This window comes from Bombus flavifrons, chromosome 10 (genome assembly GCF_040668555.2).
Source record: "Bombus flavifrons isolate JBK064 chromosome 10, iyBomFlav1_principal, whole genome shotgun sequence".
In the NCBI taxonomy this organism is placed as follows: domain Eukaryota; kingdom Metazoa; phylum Arthropoda; class Insecta; order Hymenoptera; family Apidae; genus Bombus; species Bombus flavifrons.
Window position 1 is genome coordinate 3855069 of NC_138451.1, and position 17743 is coordinate 3872811.

The 17743-nt window shown below is 36.1% G+C and overlaps 2 protein-coding genes across 2 annotated transcripts in view; both read right to left on the bottom strand.

Annotated features, from left to right (window-relative positions):
* The window catches only part of snu (ABC-type transporter snustorr), a 51171-nt gene extending 40164 nt beyond the window's left edge, over nucleotides 1-11007 (bottom strand). The window contains exons 1-2 of the mRNA XM_069121664.1: nucleotides 10510-11007; nucleotides 5935-6128 (exon numbers count right to left, since the gene is read on the bottom strand). Of these exons, the coding sequence (XP_068977765.1) occupies nucleotides 5935-6008 (74 nt within the window). The 5' untranslated portion in view covers nucleotides 6009-6128; nucleotides 10510-11007. The remainder of the gene's footprint in view (nucleotides 1-5934; nucleotides 6129-10509) is intronic.
* Nucleotides 11008-14049: 3042 nt separating this feature from the next.
* On the bottom strand, nucleotides 14050-17737 carry LOC138184441 (copper homeostasis protein cutC homolog). Its single transcript, XM_069122396.1, has 3 exons — nucleotides 16946-17737; nucleotides 15130-15211; nucleotides 14050-14850 (listed from the first exon to the last, which is right to left on the bottom strand). The coding sequence occupies exon 3, from the start codon at nucleotides 14848-14850 to the stop codon at nucleotides 14131-14133; it is 720 nt and encodes a 239-aa protein (XP_068978497.1). The 5' UTR covers nucleotides 15130-15211; nucleotides 16946-17737; the 3' UTR covers nucleotides 14050-14130.
* Nucleotides 17738-17743: the final 6 nt, after the last annotated feature.

A 17743-nucleotide genomic window follows, 5' to 3' on the forward strand; every position in this document is an offset into this window, starting at 1 on the left:
TTTTTTACTCGACTAGTGTCATTATTCTTCGATCGTTTTCACCAGAGACTGTCTTAAATTTTCCATTGATCTGTTCTTTAATAATCGATTGTTTCGATAACGAGATTTTACTAATAAAATCAGTAATTACCGATATCGTCTATCGTAAGTCGATATTACCTAGAGAAATTTTCTGTTTATTCGCTAAATAAGTTAAGTAGGCGCGTAAATGAGTATCCTACGATGTACATAATCAATGTGACGTAACAGGTATGTGGAAAAGTGTATCCGTTAATGTCACGGTTCGATGCAAAGTGGACAAGGCAGTTGCAGTTTATTCGGTATGCGTAGTTCGTTTAACGCAGACACATCTTCTTCTTATCGATGGCAGGTTAATTCAAGATGGAGGGGAAGGTCTTTGCAAGGTCTCGTGTCGAGTTAGTGTCAGCCACCTTCGCAGGCTTCTTCGAGTAAAAGCGAAAGTGTGGATCGGTGCGCGTGCACTCGTCGATCGCCGTTGTCGCGTTTCGTGTGTACAACGAGGTCGAATTTTATCTATTTTTCTTTTCTATTTCCTAGACGCCCTACGTAAGAGCGAATCAAGTGCTCGATTTTCCACAAATTTGTTCCTATTAATCGACGTTAGATGAGAAGTAGAAGCGCTATCCTTAGCTAACTTACAAACAGTGCTTACAAATAATAGCGCCATATTATTACGGAACGATCATTAAAAACAGAATTCCCATGCAGTGAAATTTCACCTACAGCAGCCTTTATACGGTAGAATTCGACCCACCTGTATTCGTTTTCGTGGTGTCAAATACCTCGTTTCTGATTCTTTGTAAATAGGGATTAGAGTTCAGAGGGATCACGCGATCCATGTGCGTACGTAGGCTGCTGTTAGACGCACTAGAATTGAATAAACACGATAATGATACTCTCAGAGACTGAAAACAGCGTGCGGGAATTTGTTTATTGTAATCGCGCGAAGCAAATACGATTCTACCCTTTGCGCAATGTTTTCCTATTTTTTGCTATTCTTGGCGAAGCTGCTTTATCAGCCGATTCTGAATTTTTATGCAGTCGTGAGAAATGTAAATGTGCCAAAATGTACGTAACACGTAAAAATGGTAGTTTAGACGTATTCGTAAAGAATAGGAATTTGTAGAAAAATCCTGAATCCGTTCGTCGGATACCATTTGGAAATTGAAAAGATTAATTACAAAACGCTACGAACCACGTGTAACGATGGAACAATTTTCAATGTTAAGGGACTCGCGAGCCAGAGTTTGAAGGCCGAAGACGACGCGACAAGTCATAAGTCTATTGGGTAAGCAGATCGGTGAATTTAACCCTGAAATAACCGTTCTGGGAAAGAAGGACGGGCCAGACTTGAGAAACCGCTACGGGACATTATCGAAGCGGGTCGCTAAATGCGGCCAAAGGTATGGTATAGATGTGAAAGCGGTCAGTCCGGCTGCTGTGTTACGTAAATGCCAGGAAGAGCGTTCAAACGTTGATACATCGATGATCGTGCATCAGCCACTGAAAGACAGGGGGTTTCCCTTTGTACGAGCCTCTTCGTTTCGTAGCCTTGTGCTACTTTTCGGTGGCCTAACTGCAATTCCGTCGATAGAACTCGGTGATTTTCAATTAACCGCTCGCGTGTTTTGTCTCGATGAATCCAAACGATCATCGTATCGAGGAGAAACAAATAGCTAGATTGCACCGTTTGCTTAACGAAGCTCGTATCGTTACATATCGTTGGGTCGCTGGAAGAGTGATACGTATGTTTGAGAAACTGAAAATTTTGAGATATTTATAAAAATGGACTGGAAGTTTGAATTATTTTTTGTAAGGCAGGTGTCGTTTCATTTATCATTATCGTGATATTTAACAAGAAGAATGTCGTAACTTAAAAATTCTCGTAATCTTTTCTTTAACGCTAGAACTATTAAATTGGTCAGAATGACTAGTTTATAACTCTTAATAGTAATTTTATTCGTCTACAACAATACATTGTATCGTTGGTGAATCAAACGATGTTTGATAAACAAGGTTTGATAAGTTACATAAACGGTATTTCGTTAGAAATTCTTGAAACTTAAATGAAATAATGTATCATGATATGATATATACGTATAACGCACGTGTGTGTGGAATAAGAAAATATTTCAGTGGCAAATGGTCGAGCTATTAATAATTTTCTACTTTGAACTTTCTGTTTCGAATCGATTTCGCCAAAAATTTACTTCTTTTTAGTTCCCTGTTACGTTCCCTGTTACATTTGCTCTTCGCAATGATAGACGAGGTATACAAATATTAAGCGTTTGTTAACTTTGAACGAAAAGATTTAAGAATTGTTGGAAAAATATCACGTAGATTTTGAGAATCGATTATTAGAGAAAGTGACTACGTTAGGATTCGTCGGATAATGTCAAGCATCAGCTGGGATTTTTGTAGGAAGTGAAATAAACAACATGTTTATCAGATTTCAATACAATTAAATATAATCGTGACAGGCCCAGTATATTACAGAATGTTTGGACGATAAATTGTTTTTATCAAATTCTGCAAAACTTATATAACGTTGGCAAGTTGTTAAAAAAGTGTGAGCGTGATATCATTCGCGATAAATATCCATAGAATTCTGTGATATACAGAACGTCGTCGTTTTTCAATCTTTCTCCTTACTATAATTTATTTCAAGAATCTTCTCGCGACAACTTTGTGGCGATTAAAATTCCACAGACGAACGTGACGTTGAATATTTTACTGAATCAATATCATAAAGAAGAATTTGCATTAAAAAGGAAGGCGAGCGAAGGAAAGATGTTTGAGTGTGAAGAAGCAAGAAGATTTCGTATTTTAATTGCGCTATCGATAAATGCATTCAACGAGCGTTCGTTCGTTTTGAAACGAACGTCGAAGCGTGGCACGCGTCGCGCGTGTTTATCGCGTTAACAATTATTGCGATAATATTTTACGAGATGCGCGAATGACAATTATTTGGTCGAGTTATCAGTTTCAGACGATCTTACTAATTTTTCTTTTCTTTATTCCTCGATAGAGACATTTTATTCCTCGTTTTCCTTCTCGATTTTCTAATAGACAACTTTATCGTTATACCATTTATTGTTGCTACATTTGCCATTCTAAAAAAAAAAAAAAAATAATTACACGCTATGACTTCAATGACGCTTCTTTGTTAACGTCCTTTGTTTTTTTTACTATTTAATAACACCTACTTTATGTATTTATCGTTAAATATGTTACTCGTGTTGTTCTCGTTTTATTTTCAATAAAAAGGAGGGTGAAAAAATTGACGCAGCTATTATAATTGATCGCGTAAAAAATGAAATTATACTTATGTAATGCGCCGATGCTGAGTCATCGGGCAACGTATATTGTCTCTTTAATAATTATTAGTCGATGCTCGTTTTCATGCAAACGAGACGCCCGTATCTCGTTGAATTATGCTAATTTCCCTTGTCTTTCGTCACGTAACACAAATGGTAAGCGTGGTGCCATCTCTCGAGGTGTCTTCAGACTTCCTTTCCTTCTGATTCTCGCAACAAGAATCGGTACGTAAGGGAACAGCAAAACGTAATTTGCATTTAACAGTTTTTTAAATAAATGAATCATCTGATTTAAAATGACTACGCATTTTGAAATTTAATGACGCAATATACCGCGTAAGTGATTCATTTATTTCTACCATCATTAACGAATCCAATTCTTTCTCAATAATAACTGAGTCAGCTTGTTGATCTACATATAACCCTTTTCTTTTACTTTTTTAGCGCGAGCACTTGAATCTGATAATTTTCAATGTGAAAGACGTTTCGTACTAACGCAGACTATATCTAGTTCAAAATATATTACACAACGACCTGCCGCTAATTGTGATTCACCGTACAAGCGTAACTCGTCAATTTACTTTTACTTAACGATGCTACTTACTGTTGCTCGTTAGAACGATAATTCTATTTGATAATTAATAAAATAATAAAGTCGAGCAGCTCACGATAAAAACGATGTTCGCTAAACTTTTGAATCGAACTCATTATCTTTATCATCGAATGAAAATGAAATGCTTCTAATCAAAACGAATTTTATCAAGATTTTCACAATTTCACAATTTAACCAAGCATAGTTCCTCTAATTACCGATACGCTTACAGCGATCGTATGACGCGATGAATATTTTGTTACGAGACAGAAACTATCAGTACCAGAATATTATTTCGTTTTCTTGGACAAAAAAGACAAACGCGTACAAAGATTATCTTCGTTACGAGCCTCTCGATTCTTCCAGGAAAAAAAGGCTGAAAGAATGGATTTCGTGGAAAATAATTCCGTTGAAGAGTTCACGATGGAAGATTCTCTACGAAGGAGAGATCGGTGTCAGGTCGATCTGACACAGCGTCGTATCGAGGATGCGTCGGTCGCGATCGTTCGTGTGTTTTGCCTACATTTTACCCTTTCACTGTGTAACGATAAAACGAACGAACCACGAGCGGACAAGTCTATTCACCGATACTTGCAGCTCCTCGTCAGCCACTTTCACGCGCGATTGCGAACTCCGTCGCGAAGCGAAGTGGTCTCGTACCAGCGCGCAGTGGCTCTTGCAAAATTTGCCTCGCGCCTGCTGCGTCGTTCGTTGGCCGACTTTTCCGAATCGTTCCACCGCTTTTCTCTCTCATTGAATATTTCTGGAAAACGGTATCCTCTTTCTCTCTTCCTTTTTCTTTTCGTTACACTTTTCTACATTGTTCCGTCGATTTATGAGGAAAAATTTCCAATTGATTCGGAAGATTAAAAGTACATAAAAGTACACGACCAAGTTTTCGAACACACGTCGAAGAAATAGATCGTACTTTGTCTTCCATTTTCTTTAGAATTAGAGTTAGAGTTAGAATACAACGAATAGATGGATGATTTTTTTGAAAAAAAGCATACGTCGAAAGAAAGGGATTGTAATTTTTGGGCCATTACGTTTTATATTTTCTTAGGGAATTTTTATTAGATTCAGAAATACCTGTCGTTTTTGGTCCCTGGATGCCTTAGCTTGTACCTGCTCGGTATTCTTCGTATAATATAAGTTTGCATAAATATAACTATCTGTAATCTAATGATTCACAAAGAAAAACCTGATTCGTCCGCATAGGATCAACAGAAAACTGGAATGTAAGTTACCATAAAATAGCTATATGTATTCAGTCGAATTGGTTGATTTCATGCAACGCTCACGTTCTTGCAACAGATTACAAAACCATGATCATGGCTTTATCGCAGAAACACGTGTGCTTTTTATGATGTCTAAATTACGATACTAACGAGCATTACCTTCTATTATTCTTGAAGATATCTCGTTATACTTTTAATGCTGTGCTATTGTATGGAAATACTAAACATTTACTTTGCAATTCATCCTAGTTAATTGATTTAACACGACTTTCTTTAAATTCACTTTAATTAATACCTACATTTCCAGCTTTTTATTCCTGACTATACTCTTCGTGTTAAAATAATTTCAGCTTTGAATCTTGACATAACGATAAGTTTAGCCCATTGCTGTTTAATTTCTACCTCTTAGTATATTATTTAGTATTATTCGTTTATACAAAACACGTAATGCAATATCGCACAAAATGGATACGAAAAATAGCGGTGTAATTGTAATCTAAGTTTCTTCTGAATTTGAAATTATATCGCGTTGTACACTCCAGTGAACTTTCACCTATGACAGTTTTTAAGGATTAAGAATGCCAGTATGTTACTCTGTACATTGTTCGTCGTAGCAATATCAAATATAATTTGCATAATTGTTACGGTGACCAATATAATCGCAGGAGAGTTGAGTACAGAGTGAAGCCGTGGCTGGTTTCTCCGATAGACGAAAGCGAAGTAAAAGTGGAAGCAAGTACAAACAAATTTCAAGCGTGCTACTCACGGGGTCAGTCCGTCGCTCCAGCTGAACATCTTCTTGATCTTTTCTCTCGCTTTTGGGTCGCTTTTATCCTCCATCTTGACCAGCGTTCCTTTTGTGACTTCCGTACAAATTGGTTGAAGACCTTGCAAAAGGTATCTCTTGTTAAGATTTTTCAATGACGACGCATCCTCTTTGTCACACGTTTTAACGGCACACTGAAAACAATTGAATAGGTTTGATTAATACGGGAGAATAATATTAATATGGACTTTGTACTGGGAGATTTCCCTTTTTAGAGAATAGGCCTGACCTTTGTTTTTTCAATTCTCGTCAAAAATAAGAAAGATAATAAAATAAAAATAGATTTACGTCACAGTACGTGCTTCGCAAGCATATGCCAACGACTTTTCAAATATTTCCGTGTAATTTGCAATGCAAAGCTGTTAATAATGTAGTAATGTAGTAAAATAAATACGGTAGTAATGTATACTTATTTTGATTTTTGACTATGAGAATAATTTATCCAAATCCTTAAGACATTTTCATGAACCACGAATACACACTTTAAATGCAAATGAACGTGCAATATTTCTTGAATTAAAAACCATGCACAATTATGTGCCAATATGTACAATTTTATTATGGAACGGTGAGGATGATTTACTAAGCATTTTTAAAACGTTTTCATAAACTTCTAATTACAATTTAAACGAAAATATATTCGACGACGTTTGATATTTCGTGAGATCAAAATCAAGAGTATATATATCGCGATTATCGAATGACGATTATGACTCGCCAATAATCTTTACAATATTTTCACACTCATCGAGTTGATAATTTGAACGTAAATGAATCTTTCGCGAGATTGAAATATTTATCTCGACCGTCAGGATGGTTACCACATTTACGACATCTCTTTCAAGAATAAGTTCCAACCGGATGGAAAGATTTTTCCCCAGCGAGAGAAACCTAAACGCCGGTTCTTTTAACCAAGGTGTACCGATCTGTAAATTGTGTTTAGAAACCAATACTATTTCTCCACGCTTTCGCAGACCCAGAAAAGCGATCCGTTTCTTCGAAGGATGCATAGGCCTCGTGGAACGAGCCGCGTGCCCATTCGTGACAATGGCGGAAAGTGAAACTGTTTTACAGCGACTACGTATCCTGCGAGCAACGTCGTGTGCCTTAGATCATTACAAAGAAAGCGTGCTGTATAATAATTTGTCAATGGAATAGAAAATATGACGAGCTAAGAATAGTATATGCATTTTCCTTGGCGCGCTACTGTCATGGAATCTTCTCTTCGTCGCTTTTCAACAAATAACTTGTAACTTCGTTCCACCAATGACAATGCTGTTTGAATTATTAATCAAATTAAATATTGTTTCTCCTCGTGAACGAGTATCGGCCAGGCCATTAATTATGAGATTGATGTCAAGGTTAAGAAAAAAAGGAGATGATCTCTTACGCAAGGATCAGCAAATGTCGACCTCCGAGGTTACTGCAATAGAAAAATCGGCATTCGAATGAAGGATAGCAAAAGAGAATTGCAAGATCTTTGATTGGATCGAAAATATTCCAAAAATTCATCAAGCAAATCTTTCGAGGTAGGAATTTCGTTATGCTGTTGGACGATCGAGATCGTTATCACTCAATCGTGAAACCCCAGACGGATCTTCGATCTAAAAACGACGGAAATTATGAATCAAGACCTCAGCCTGATATTTTTTCAACATGCGATTCATTTAATTGGTACCGTACGGAGTTCTTCGTGCAGATTTGAACATTAATTCTGTTGTTATTTATCGATATGCAAGTAGCTGTTCCGAGATTATATATAATTATTCATGGAAATTCATGGAGATTTAATAAATACCGGATAGGTACAGCAATTTCATTGACATCTTCTTCGAAATTAAAGCAGAAGAATTGTCTTCGAGTTCTATTTCTTCTCGTGCAACTGGATTGTCTAACTGTTCAGATAATCGTCCTATTGTGTCCACGAGCGGCGTTCGCGTCGTTGACCGCGCAAGAAAGTGGAGCTCCGTCGATCTAAGCGGAAGTGCCACCAAAATGATCGCTGGATGCGGTCGATGTTAATTTCATTTGGTATTCAACGGGTTGCATCTACCTACTCCATTAATTAGTTTCATTTCATCGAGATTTCGTTCACTCGATGCTGTCACGATTTTATTCTCAAAACTATGCAAAGTAAGAAGATCGTATTCTACTATTTTTGAATATTTCGTATTTTAATATTTGTAATTTATGTTTTAAAATCTTTAACACGTAATCCACTAATGGAAACCAATAACGATTCTAGAACGTAGCAGGATTAATAGCAGTATTATAATATAAAATAGCAGATTAATAGCAGAGCGATTAAAAGACAATCTACAGACAAAAAATGGGAGATAAGAAGTTGGAAGACAATTTAAGGAGACAAGAAGTATCAGTCCATTGAAATGGCTCATAAAATAACCGGATTAGAATATAAATCTTCTGTTTAATGTTCTAAGTTTGCTAAATTGTTGTAATAATTCATTGTTAGAATAATGGTAAATTGCGATGACGCGAATACTGTGGATAATTAAGGAGGTTTTTATCCGATGGAACGGAGACATGTAAATAGGGGAACGAATTCTCGAAACGATTCAGCTTCCTGTATAATAAATTCGTCTGAATCTTTTTAAATCGCGAACGCAGCTGCGGAACTCGGTCTTCTCGGGACAACGATGCGTGTTCGCAATATAAAGAGAGTAATTGGCTATCGAGTCAGGTTAACAACTTCTGTTTTCAGGACAAAGAGTAGCTATATGAACGATGGGAGTTGAAATAAAACTGCGTAAGGTTAACAAGTTCGTTTTAATAAAATGTGATATTTAATAAAATATAACGTTAATAATTTAATAAAATATAATGTTTACTGCGGTCTACGAGTATACTTAAGTATCTAGATTACGAAAATCTAGGAAAAGATGTCGCTCCAGTTACGCGTGGACCATGTGATGCGGCGTTTTTCTACAGTTTACGTGTTCGTGTTATGTGAAAGTGTTGCGCGTGCGTCATTCGACGAGTTCTAATTGCTATTCCATACCGTTCGGCAAATTCCCTTCCGTTACTTCTTACGTCTTATGTAAAACTGGTAAAAGTCGAGATTTCGTCAAAGTCGAAACCATGATCCGTTCTCTCTGTTGATCTGTGCGATCATTGACCAGTTATTCGCAAAGAAAAAAATAGTACCGTTAGAGACCGTGAACGGTTCCGAGGGATTTGCTATCGCCTCTCTTGGTTTGTCCAGCGCTACGTGGATAAACGATACGAATGACTAAAATACTTGATAGAAATGCACCTCTCGTGCTACACACGTAACTTGGGTTATTCAAGTCTTATTTGGGTTGCTCGTGTCGTATGTAAAAAAATCGAAAGTGCACATCGATCTACTCTCATCGAGATTAAACCCTTGTCTTATGATCTTTTTTAGCAGCTAAAGTAATCGTTAATATCCCACTATTTTTGTACCTTATTAAGTGCAAAATATCGAGATATTATATGAAATTGTTATTTGATAATTTTTAATTGAGGGATCGAAAAATCTTTCTCTAGCTAAGATAGTAGTTCGAATTAAAAATGACATTTACGAATATAACCTACTTTCGTTGAATCAAAGCCATAATTCGTGTCACGAGTGCCAGGCAATATTATAAGAGACTTTCGCATCTTTTAAAAATATTTTTCTAGGCCATCCAAAAAATTCAGCTGACCACGTGATCACGTGACAGGTGATTTTCACACTTTTGAAATATACTGCATATGTACTAAGCTGAGAAATATAATAATAATAAATAAAAAGGTCAATTCTAATAGATACCTGCTTTGTATTTTCAAATTAAATCAAATGGCAGTTGCTGATTCGCTTTCCATTAATATCGAAGATAGATATCTATGTACATAATGTATTATTGTACCATTTATACAACTTGTACATACATACGACAAACACGTGCAATATATAACTTGGCTCATAGAGAAGTGTATCATACAGTTTGATATAAGCGATGGTTTTATTTGGAGCAGAAAGAACGTATTTTTAAAAGAACGTATGCTTTCATTTACTAGCCTCGAATGAAAGTAGGTCAACTATAAAGGGTTTTGTGAAATATTATGTAAATTTCTACATTTCAAACTGTCAGATATATACATACAACTAACGAGATTGCACATATGGTGAATTGAGAATTTAATACCCGTACAGCTTTTCCATTGCTTCCTCGTTACACTTCCCCGACTTCACTCGTCACCTCTTTGATTTCATAAGACCGAGCACGCGTCTACATCGTAACACGCATGAAATCAGTGATACGTTGCAACCACTGGCTTTTTTACATGTTAAAGAGGAAGTACTGTATACAATACAGGAAGTTCATATATACATTTTGTCAGAAACTTCGAGAATCGAAATATAATACATGGTTACTCTTGCAACTGAATGCTTTCATAGAATCGAACGGATGACATGAGTTTCTCGCGCGATTTCTGCAGCACAGTATTACATTGTGCGATGCTCCTATTTTAAAATGTTGGCAAAGTTACCTTGGCGATATCGTGTCTCCGCGCCTGATTTATATCTTGACAAATACTTTAACGTACGTCGAATAAGTATAATTGTGTGTGTATTTCAGGTCCTTGCCAATTCTTGATAACACATGTACGATAAAACGATGTTGTTACTTTTGAACATGTCTGTTCACAACGTGAATCAAATCAGGTGTCTTCGCACGTAAGTGAGAAAATTGATATCGATGCAAAGTTGCTGTATATTTGTCACACTTGTCACACATTCAGTGATACGAAAATAACCTTGCATTCCAATGCAAGTTGCGAAAATGCGTCTGCGGACCGTGTTCGGATATTCCTCCGTGTATTTCTAGGTTACATGAGGGGAACGGATGGACCGTCGCGAGATGAGACAAAGGGAATCAAAACGAGATATGCACCGTGGCAGTTCACGGAGAAGGAAGGACGAGGTTTGAATGCACGGATGAGGACGCCCGAACGGTTTGAACGTCTTTCTCGCACTGAGAGACGAGTCCAGTTGAGCAATAACGCACAGCCACCGGCAGTCGAGCGTTCACGTACCAACACACATTCTCTAGGCCGACGCACCTTACAGGGGTATGCGCGCGCGTCTGCCACTTGCCGGTAAATACATACGCTCCCCACTGGTCAACTTATGGGCGACGAAGCAGTTGGCAACATTGCTAAAAAATCTCGACCCCTTGATCCTTCGTGCCAGATTCCAATGATCGTGTTTTTCTTTACCGCTTCCGCAGGTAAGAAACTTGTATGTCAACTTTAAACGATCGATTACTTGATTATTCATTTGCATAGGACTTTCAGACCGACGGTGATCCTGTCTGTAAGTGAACAATACTGGAGATTATTCGAACGACAGATTGAATGGCTGATTTGTCATTGCGCGCCATTTGGTTTTCGGTAAGTTTAATTGTTGACAAAGTTTAATTGTTTCTTTTATAGTGGAACTATCAGAGCGGTTGATTATGTAACCTTCGCAGGAATTTTGTGAATTTAGAGCGGTACAGTTTTTATGAATCATTATTTGCACTATGTAGCTTTTGTGTACAATGGTTCGTGAAAGTGTAATATTTGAATACTCACCATAGAAAACTTTTATCGATAACATCATGTTATACACTTATTCGTTTTATACATGTAACGAGACATTGGTGTCATGATTATATTGATAAAATTTAAGGCCAATCTGAAAATGTATATAAGTAATTAGTAAAAAATTATAAATACCCTCACTGAATATTGAGGCTTACTAATATATTGAATAATGGATAGTTTAAATACTTTTATGATCTTTGAAAAATATGCATTTGCACTAAATATCCTGTAGCTTCTATATACATTTTCACATCTGTTTCAAACTTTATCAGTGTAACCCCATATATATAATGTAACAATGATGGGTGTGTCTTATCAAAGAATGAAAGAAAATTGAAAAGCGTTTTATAGAACACACATAGTACATATACTCATAACAAGTTCTACAAGTTATACTCATAACAAGATCGTAATATCTTGGTTTTTTCGACACAAGTTTTATACTTTAATAAGTAGGGTAGTTTTAGTATTAGCCAATCTCTTAGCATTGATAAATTATTCGATTAATAATTAATCTTACATTTAGTCTCGTATTTCTTTTACGCCGACAAATTTCAAAGAATTGTTGGAAATCTGCGTAAGAAGGAAATCCTATTTTCTATTGTCGACACATTATCCAATTAATAATCAATCTTGTGACATTTCTCTATATCGATGAGCATTGAAAGATGGTTAGCAATGTACATAAAAAACAGAAATTTCTTGCGAAACTGGACATTAACGTTAGGTTTTGAAATAAGTGTTTCCCTCTCGATCGTTTCTACCTTCCGAGGTTATTTTCAAATTCCCGTTCACTGATGACAACGCGCGCGCGCGTACACACAATCAAGTATGTTTGTGATTGCACCACGAAACCGTAAATGCGTTACGAACGTATACATCGATTCTGTGCTCGTGTGTGTTTTTTTACACGTATATACGTGTCAAGTAGCTTTCGATTCCACAGACCTATTGCAAGTGTGCGTGCATGTACGCACTATTCTTCACGTTGCCCCGTAAATCGAAAGTGCACGGTCTGCAGTTGGTCGCTAGTGCCGTCATCTTCCGCATGCGAGGACCCCTTATGCACCGACCTGTTGCGCAAATCTTTGCAATTCGAAATTAGTCGCAAAGATATTCGTCGCGAAATTATTGCATCGCTTGCGACACTCGTGTCTCTTGAGCGATCTATGAAAACCCGCCATTATGATACTATGCAACTGGCCACTTCAAGTCGAACGCATAATTTTTGTTGAGACCAATCGAAATGTTAGCTCATTAAGGATTAAACGATAAAATAAGGTAAAAGTTGTAATATTATAGGATATTAATTGGACATTACAATATCAATGGGAAATGTAATATTCTTGGAAAATATAAATGAAGTAATTTACGTACAGTGAAGGACAAGGGTATTTGTACAATTGGAACGTAAAAATAAAAATGGCTGATATGAAACAATCAGATGACTTGTAATTGTGATGTTTATTTTATTAGCAAGCTTATTGTGACTATGCAAGGGAATTTAATAGTGTTGGTATCATGTGACCTGTAACTTGTAATATCTTACTAATGATACTAATTAAATTATGCAAGAGGACCTTGATAGTGTTTATGGGATTTGGAGGATTGAAATTTCATGTTTAATGGTATACTAACAATTAATATCAATGTGCATACGTACAGTTTATAGTAGAGCATATATTATTGAACTACTAGACTGATGTTAGAGTAATGACTAATTAAAAATTTTTAAAGAGGAACTATGATGAAATGTAGACTCCGAGTTAACTTTCTGCATGCATAAAAAAGGACGTCGAGATAATTTCAAAGGTTCTGAATCATCGAATGATTGTTCTCTATTCTTCGCGACAGAATAGGTAATCCTTTCTCATACATAATTTCCAACGCGTAACATAGATTCCACTTATTCTATGTACTGTGAAACCATTACGATTTAAACGCGAATGATAATGACATCTGCTGAACTTATTGTGCAGAAGAATACGTTTGCATTTTAAGGATATTTGTGTTGATATTACAGTGTCTAATCGAGATAGGAAATTATATTTTTATAAAATCACAATACTAGCATTCCAATCATTTTTTCATACAAGTATTTATTTATATAACTTACAACATTATTAATTTAATTTTGCTATTGCGCGCACTTTTTCGTGCCTTTTACGCTGCTTTAAAGTTAGTGTATCTGAGTAACTCATATCGTCGTATTTTTTCTCGATTTCGTACTTTACTGAACAGTAGATATTGCAATTTATGTTCAAACATGATTCAACATTTTATCAATTTTTATTGAGATTGAAATTGAGACAATTTGAAACATCTTTTTTTCTAATATAAAGTTGTAAAAATTTTTTGATAAATATTATATTTGATAAATATCTTATATATTTGATAAAATATATATTTTATATATTTGATAAAATATTTTGATAATTATTATGAACTGTTATTTATTAGTGTTTTTGACATGTAGAATTGTTGAAAGTGTTAATAAAATCATGAAAATCATCAAAATCATATTCAAAAAACAAGTGGAATAGTTCGAACCATTTCTTCTACCATTTCCTTGTCAGTCACCATGATACAAGTTTCTTTATTAGTGCCAATTTTAACTCTATTTGTACCATGCGAAGTTATCATCTTTCTAGCAGATGCATGAAACTCTTCCGCTCCAGATGTCACTTTTATTTTTAAGATATTATCTTTAGTAATACCAGAACCTGGCATCACAATAATTTTATTTTTAGCCTCTTGAACGAGCTTCTGTATTAATTCTAACCCCTCCTCGGCAGTATCCTTCTGGCCAGAAGTCAGAACCCTTTTAAAACCGAGGTTTATTAAAATTTGCAAGGATTTTAAGGGGTCGTTGACTTCGTCGAAGGCTCGATGAAAGGTTACTGGTAATGGTCGAGCAGCAGAAAGAATGTCCTGACAAGATTTTACATCAATTTCGTTGTCTGGTGTCAATGCACCAAAAACGAATCCACTAGCACCGTGTTCTTTCAATAGTTCTAAATCCAGTAGCATAACATCCATTTCTTCCTTCGTGTATATAAAGTTTCCAGAACGTGTTCGGAGCATAGCGTAGAGTGGTAACGGTGAAATGGTTTTAAGTAATCGAAAAAAGCCAGGAGTAGGCGTTAAACCACCCTCGGAAAGGGCAGAGCAAACTTCGAGTCTCGTTGCGCCACCTCTGATCGCGTTTTTCGCTGATTCTATAGAATCGATGCAGATTTCCATCTGAAACGTCAATTGTGTTGCAACAGGATACGTAGAAAGAGCTGTTATTTAATCCATCAATGACCAAGCAATGAAATAATACGTGAAAATACAATATTACTGCACAATAACAAACCAAAAAATTTGAGAACTTAAAAATTTGATAATTAGAAAATCTGAGCTCGTGAGAATTCGTAAATTTTAAATTTAGGAACTTTAAAAATTAAGAAGTTGGAAATATAATGTGAAGAAATAATTAATGGGTCTTGAATGGATTAAACAATCATGGTGCGTGCTTACTGTTCCTGTTTGAAAGCGTTGCCAATTTCCCGCTAGAGAGTACGACGAAGAAAGTAACTAGCTGGTTGTACTTTGGTATTCTCTGTTCGAAATAAACAATGATAACAACCGAGAGGAAATTAGAATGCTAACGCTTATTGTTCTAGTTGTTCCACGGTATAGGTGCTGCCATTACCACGCAGCCATCTGTTGAAAGTGTTCCACGCTAGCATATACAAGAACCTATTCAATTCCACCATAAACGAGGTAAGCTGTGTGACTCCACGCTACAAGAGCCTATTTCGTTGTACGGTTCTACGGAACTGTTCATACTTTTCTATCCAAGATAGATAGGTATGAGAATAACAAAATCACGCGATAATTAAGGAATGCCTGAGAAAGAGGAATTAATTGTTCAATATAATTTTTTTTAAACAAGAAGCGAAAATCTCTCTTTTTAAACGAGAATGAAAGAGACGGAGGGACTGAGAGTCGAAACATTCGGCAACATGTAAAGATCTGCGACAAGCTGAGATTTTTTACTCAAAACTCAAACTTTCTTTTGTTTTATTTACTATGGAAATGCAATGCGGTAACTTTAGAATACTGCGAAGCGTCTTTACGTTAATCGTCATCGTTGGTAGTTGCTAGTTGTCATCTTTGAGGTTGGTTCCCACTGGTCGAACACTGGAGTTTGTGAACTGTTTCCGTACAAATTCTCCAGTGGAAATTCTCTGTTCGTCTCCAGTTCGCGAACAGCTCTCAGGACTGCTGACGATGCGAGATTACAGAGCACGTTCCCACTGGCGGATATTTCCATTGTGGATATTGTGGATTTACCTTTCCGGACACTATTACGATATTGATTGGGGTTCGGAAATTTTAACTACCAGCGTTCGCGAGTAGCAGTCATAAAAATTTACTTAAATGTGCAAGAGCATGTTCATAAACAGAGTTCTTGAATGTTACTCATCACCGAGCTGTACTCGTGATACGTAGTCGTAACAAAGCAAATACTTGCTTGTCATCTCTAGTTGATTCTCATTATTGCTAGTTTGCTTGTTATTTCTAGTTGTTAGCACTCGTTTCAATAGCTTTTTCCCACAATAGTGGATGGTTCTTCGAGCTAACTGGTTTTATTAGTCTGCGGAACACTTGCAAATGCCAACCAACCCCAAACGATCACAACATTCGATCAACCCAGTGATGATGACGACCATGCAATTACCGAGAGGTTCTTTTTCTGCACATACATCACCTCAGATATATTATTCGTAGCCTATCAACTACTGAAATTACTATTAAAATGAAATTTATTTTTAATTATAACAACAACATTATCGCGAGGAAAATAAATTTAATATTATACCTAAAAACTTATCCTGTATAGAGAATATATTAAAGTTATTGCGTCATTCCTCTGATTTATTATCGTTTTGAAGGAAATATTATCTTTTTTTCCCTAAAAAAGATGTAATAAACAATTAATTTCTCTTTCTGAGGTAACTAAGTGTAATTATTGCGCAATTTTATGATTCTCATACTTGTCTATCTCGGATGGAAAAGTATGAACTCTTCCATAGAATCATACAATGAAATAGGCTCTTGTAGCGTGGAATCACAGCGAGTATACATTGTTTGTAGTAGGTTCTTGTATATGCTACCGTGGAACACTTTCACATCTCACCGCTGAGGGCAGTACCAGTCTGGGAACAACCAGAATCATAAACACGAGCACTCACATTTCCTCTCTGGTATCACGTTATCACTGTGACAGTTGTCTTATTTTGAAAATAACACCGTATTATTTATCACGAAAAATTCATGTTGGAATTACACAGATTCTCTGATCATCTGCTTTAAGAAACGCGATACTTAATAAATTGAGATAAAAGAAAGAAAAACACAAAGATGCGAATAATTAATACACGTGGATGGTAACGATTGCTAGTGATGTGTCATTAATACGACTATTACGCCATCTGCAGAGATGCACTGCATTATTTGCAACGTTACGTAATCGTGAAAGATAATGAATAGAGTATTTCTCTTCCTGTCAGCTCGGGAGAAGAATAGACGGAAATAAAAGGAGTCATATGATAAGTAATTAATGTTAAGATGTACCATAAAAGTACGTAAAAGAAAAAGGTGCCTCAGGGCATTTCCAGGAAATGAAATGAGATAAAAGGCGGGTAAGCTCGTGGGGCAATATATTTATTGGCCATTCGCCTGTCTCTCCAATGACCAATGAAACGCCTTCTTCTAAAAGGGTAGCTGCGTGCAATGCCGTGGAATATTTCTAAAAATTCTTATCTCAATATAGTATTGATTTATTTACTAGAACCTAGTTAAGAATGCGGCAAGGATTTCTGCGATTAATAAAATACATCAGTTTGAAACAAAAATACTGAATGTACTAATTTAAATGATTAATAATATGTGCTATTAAAATAATACTAATTGCTGTCTTAGATACGTAATATTGGAAATTATGTTCTACTTAAGGAGGTACTTTTTGATTTTTCACATGGAATATTAATACCAGATTGCTTGGGTTCTGGAGGATTCGTTCTTCGTTCTTCGTTCTTCTTCAGTAGTTGCAATATTCTGTCACTTGTCAAAATTAAAGAAATTT

Coding starts and splice junctions, on each gene's coding strand:
- LOC138184441 (XM_069122396.1), bottom strand. CDS start 14,850: ATGGAAATCTGCATCGATTCTATAGAATCAGCGAAAAACGCGATCAGA.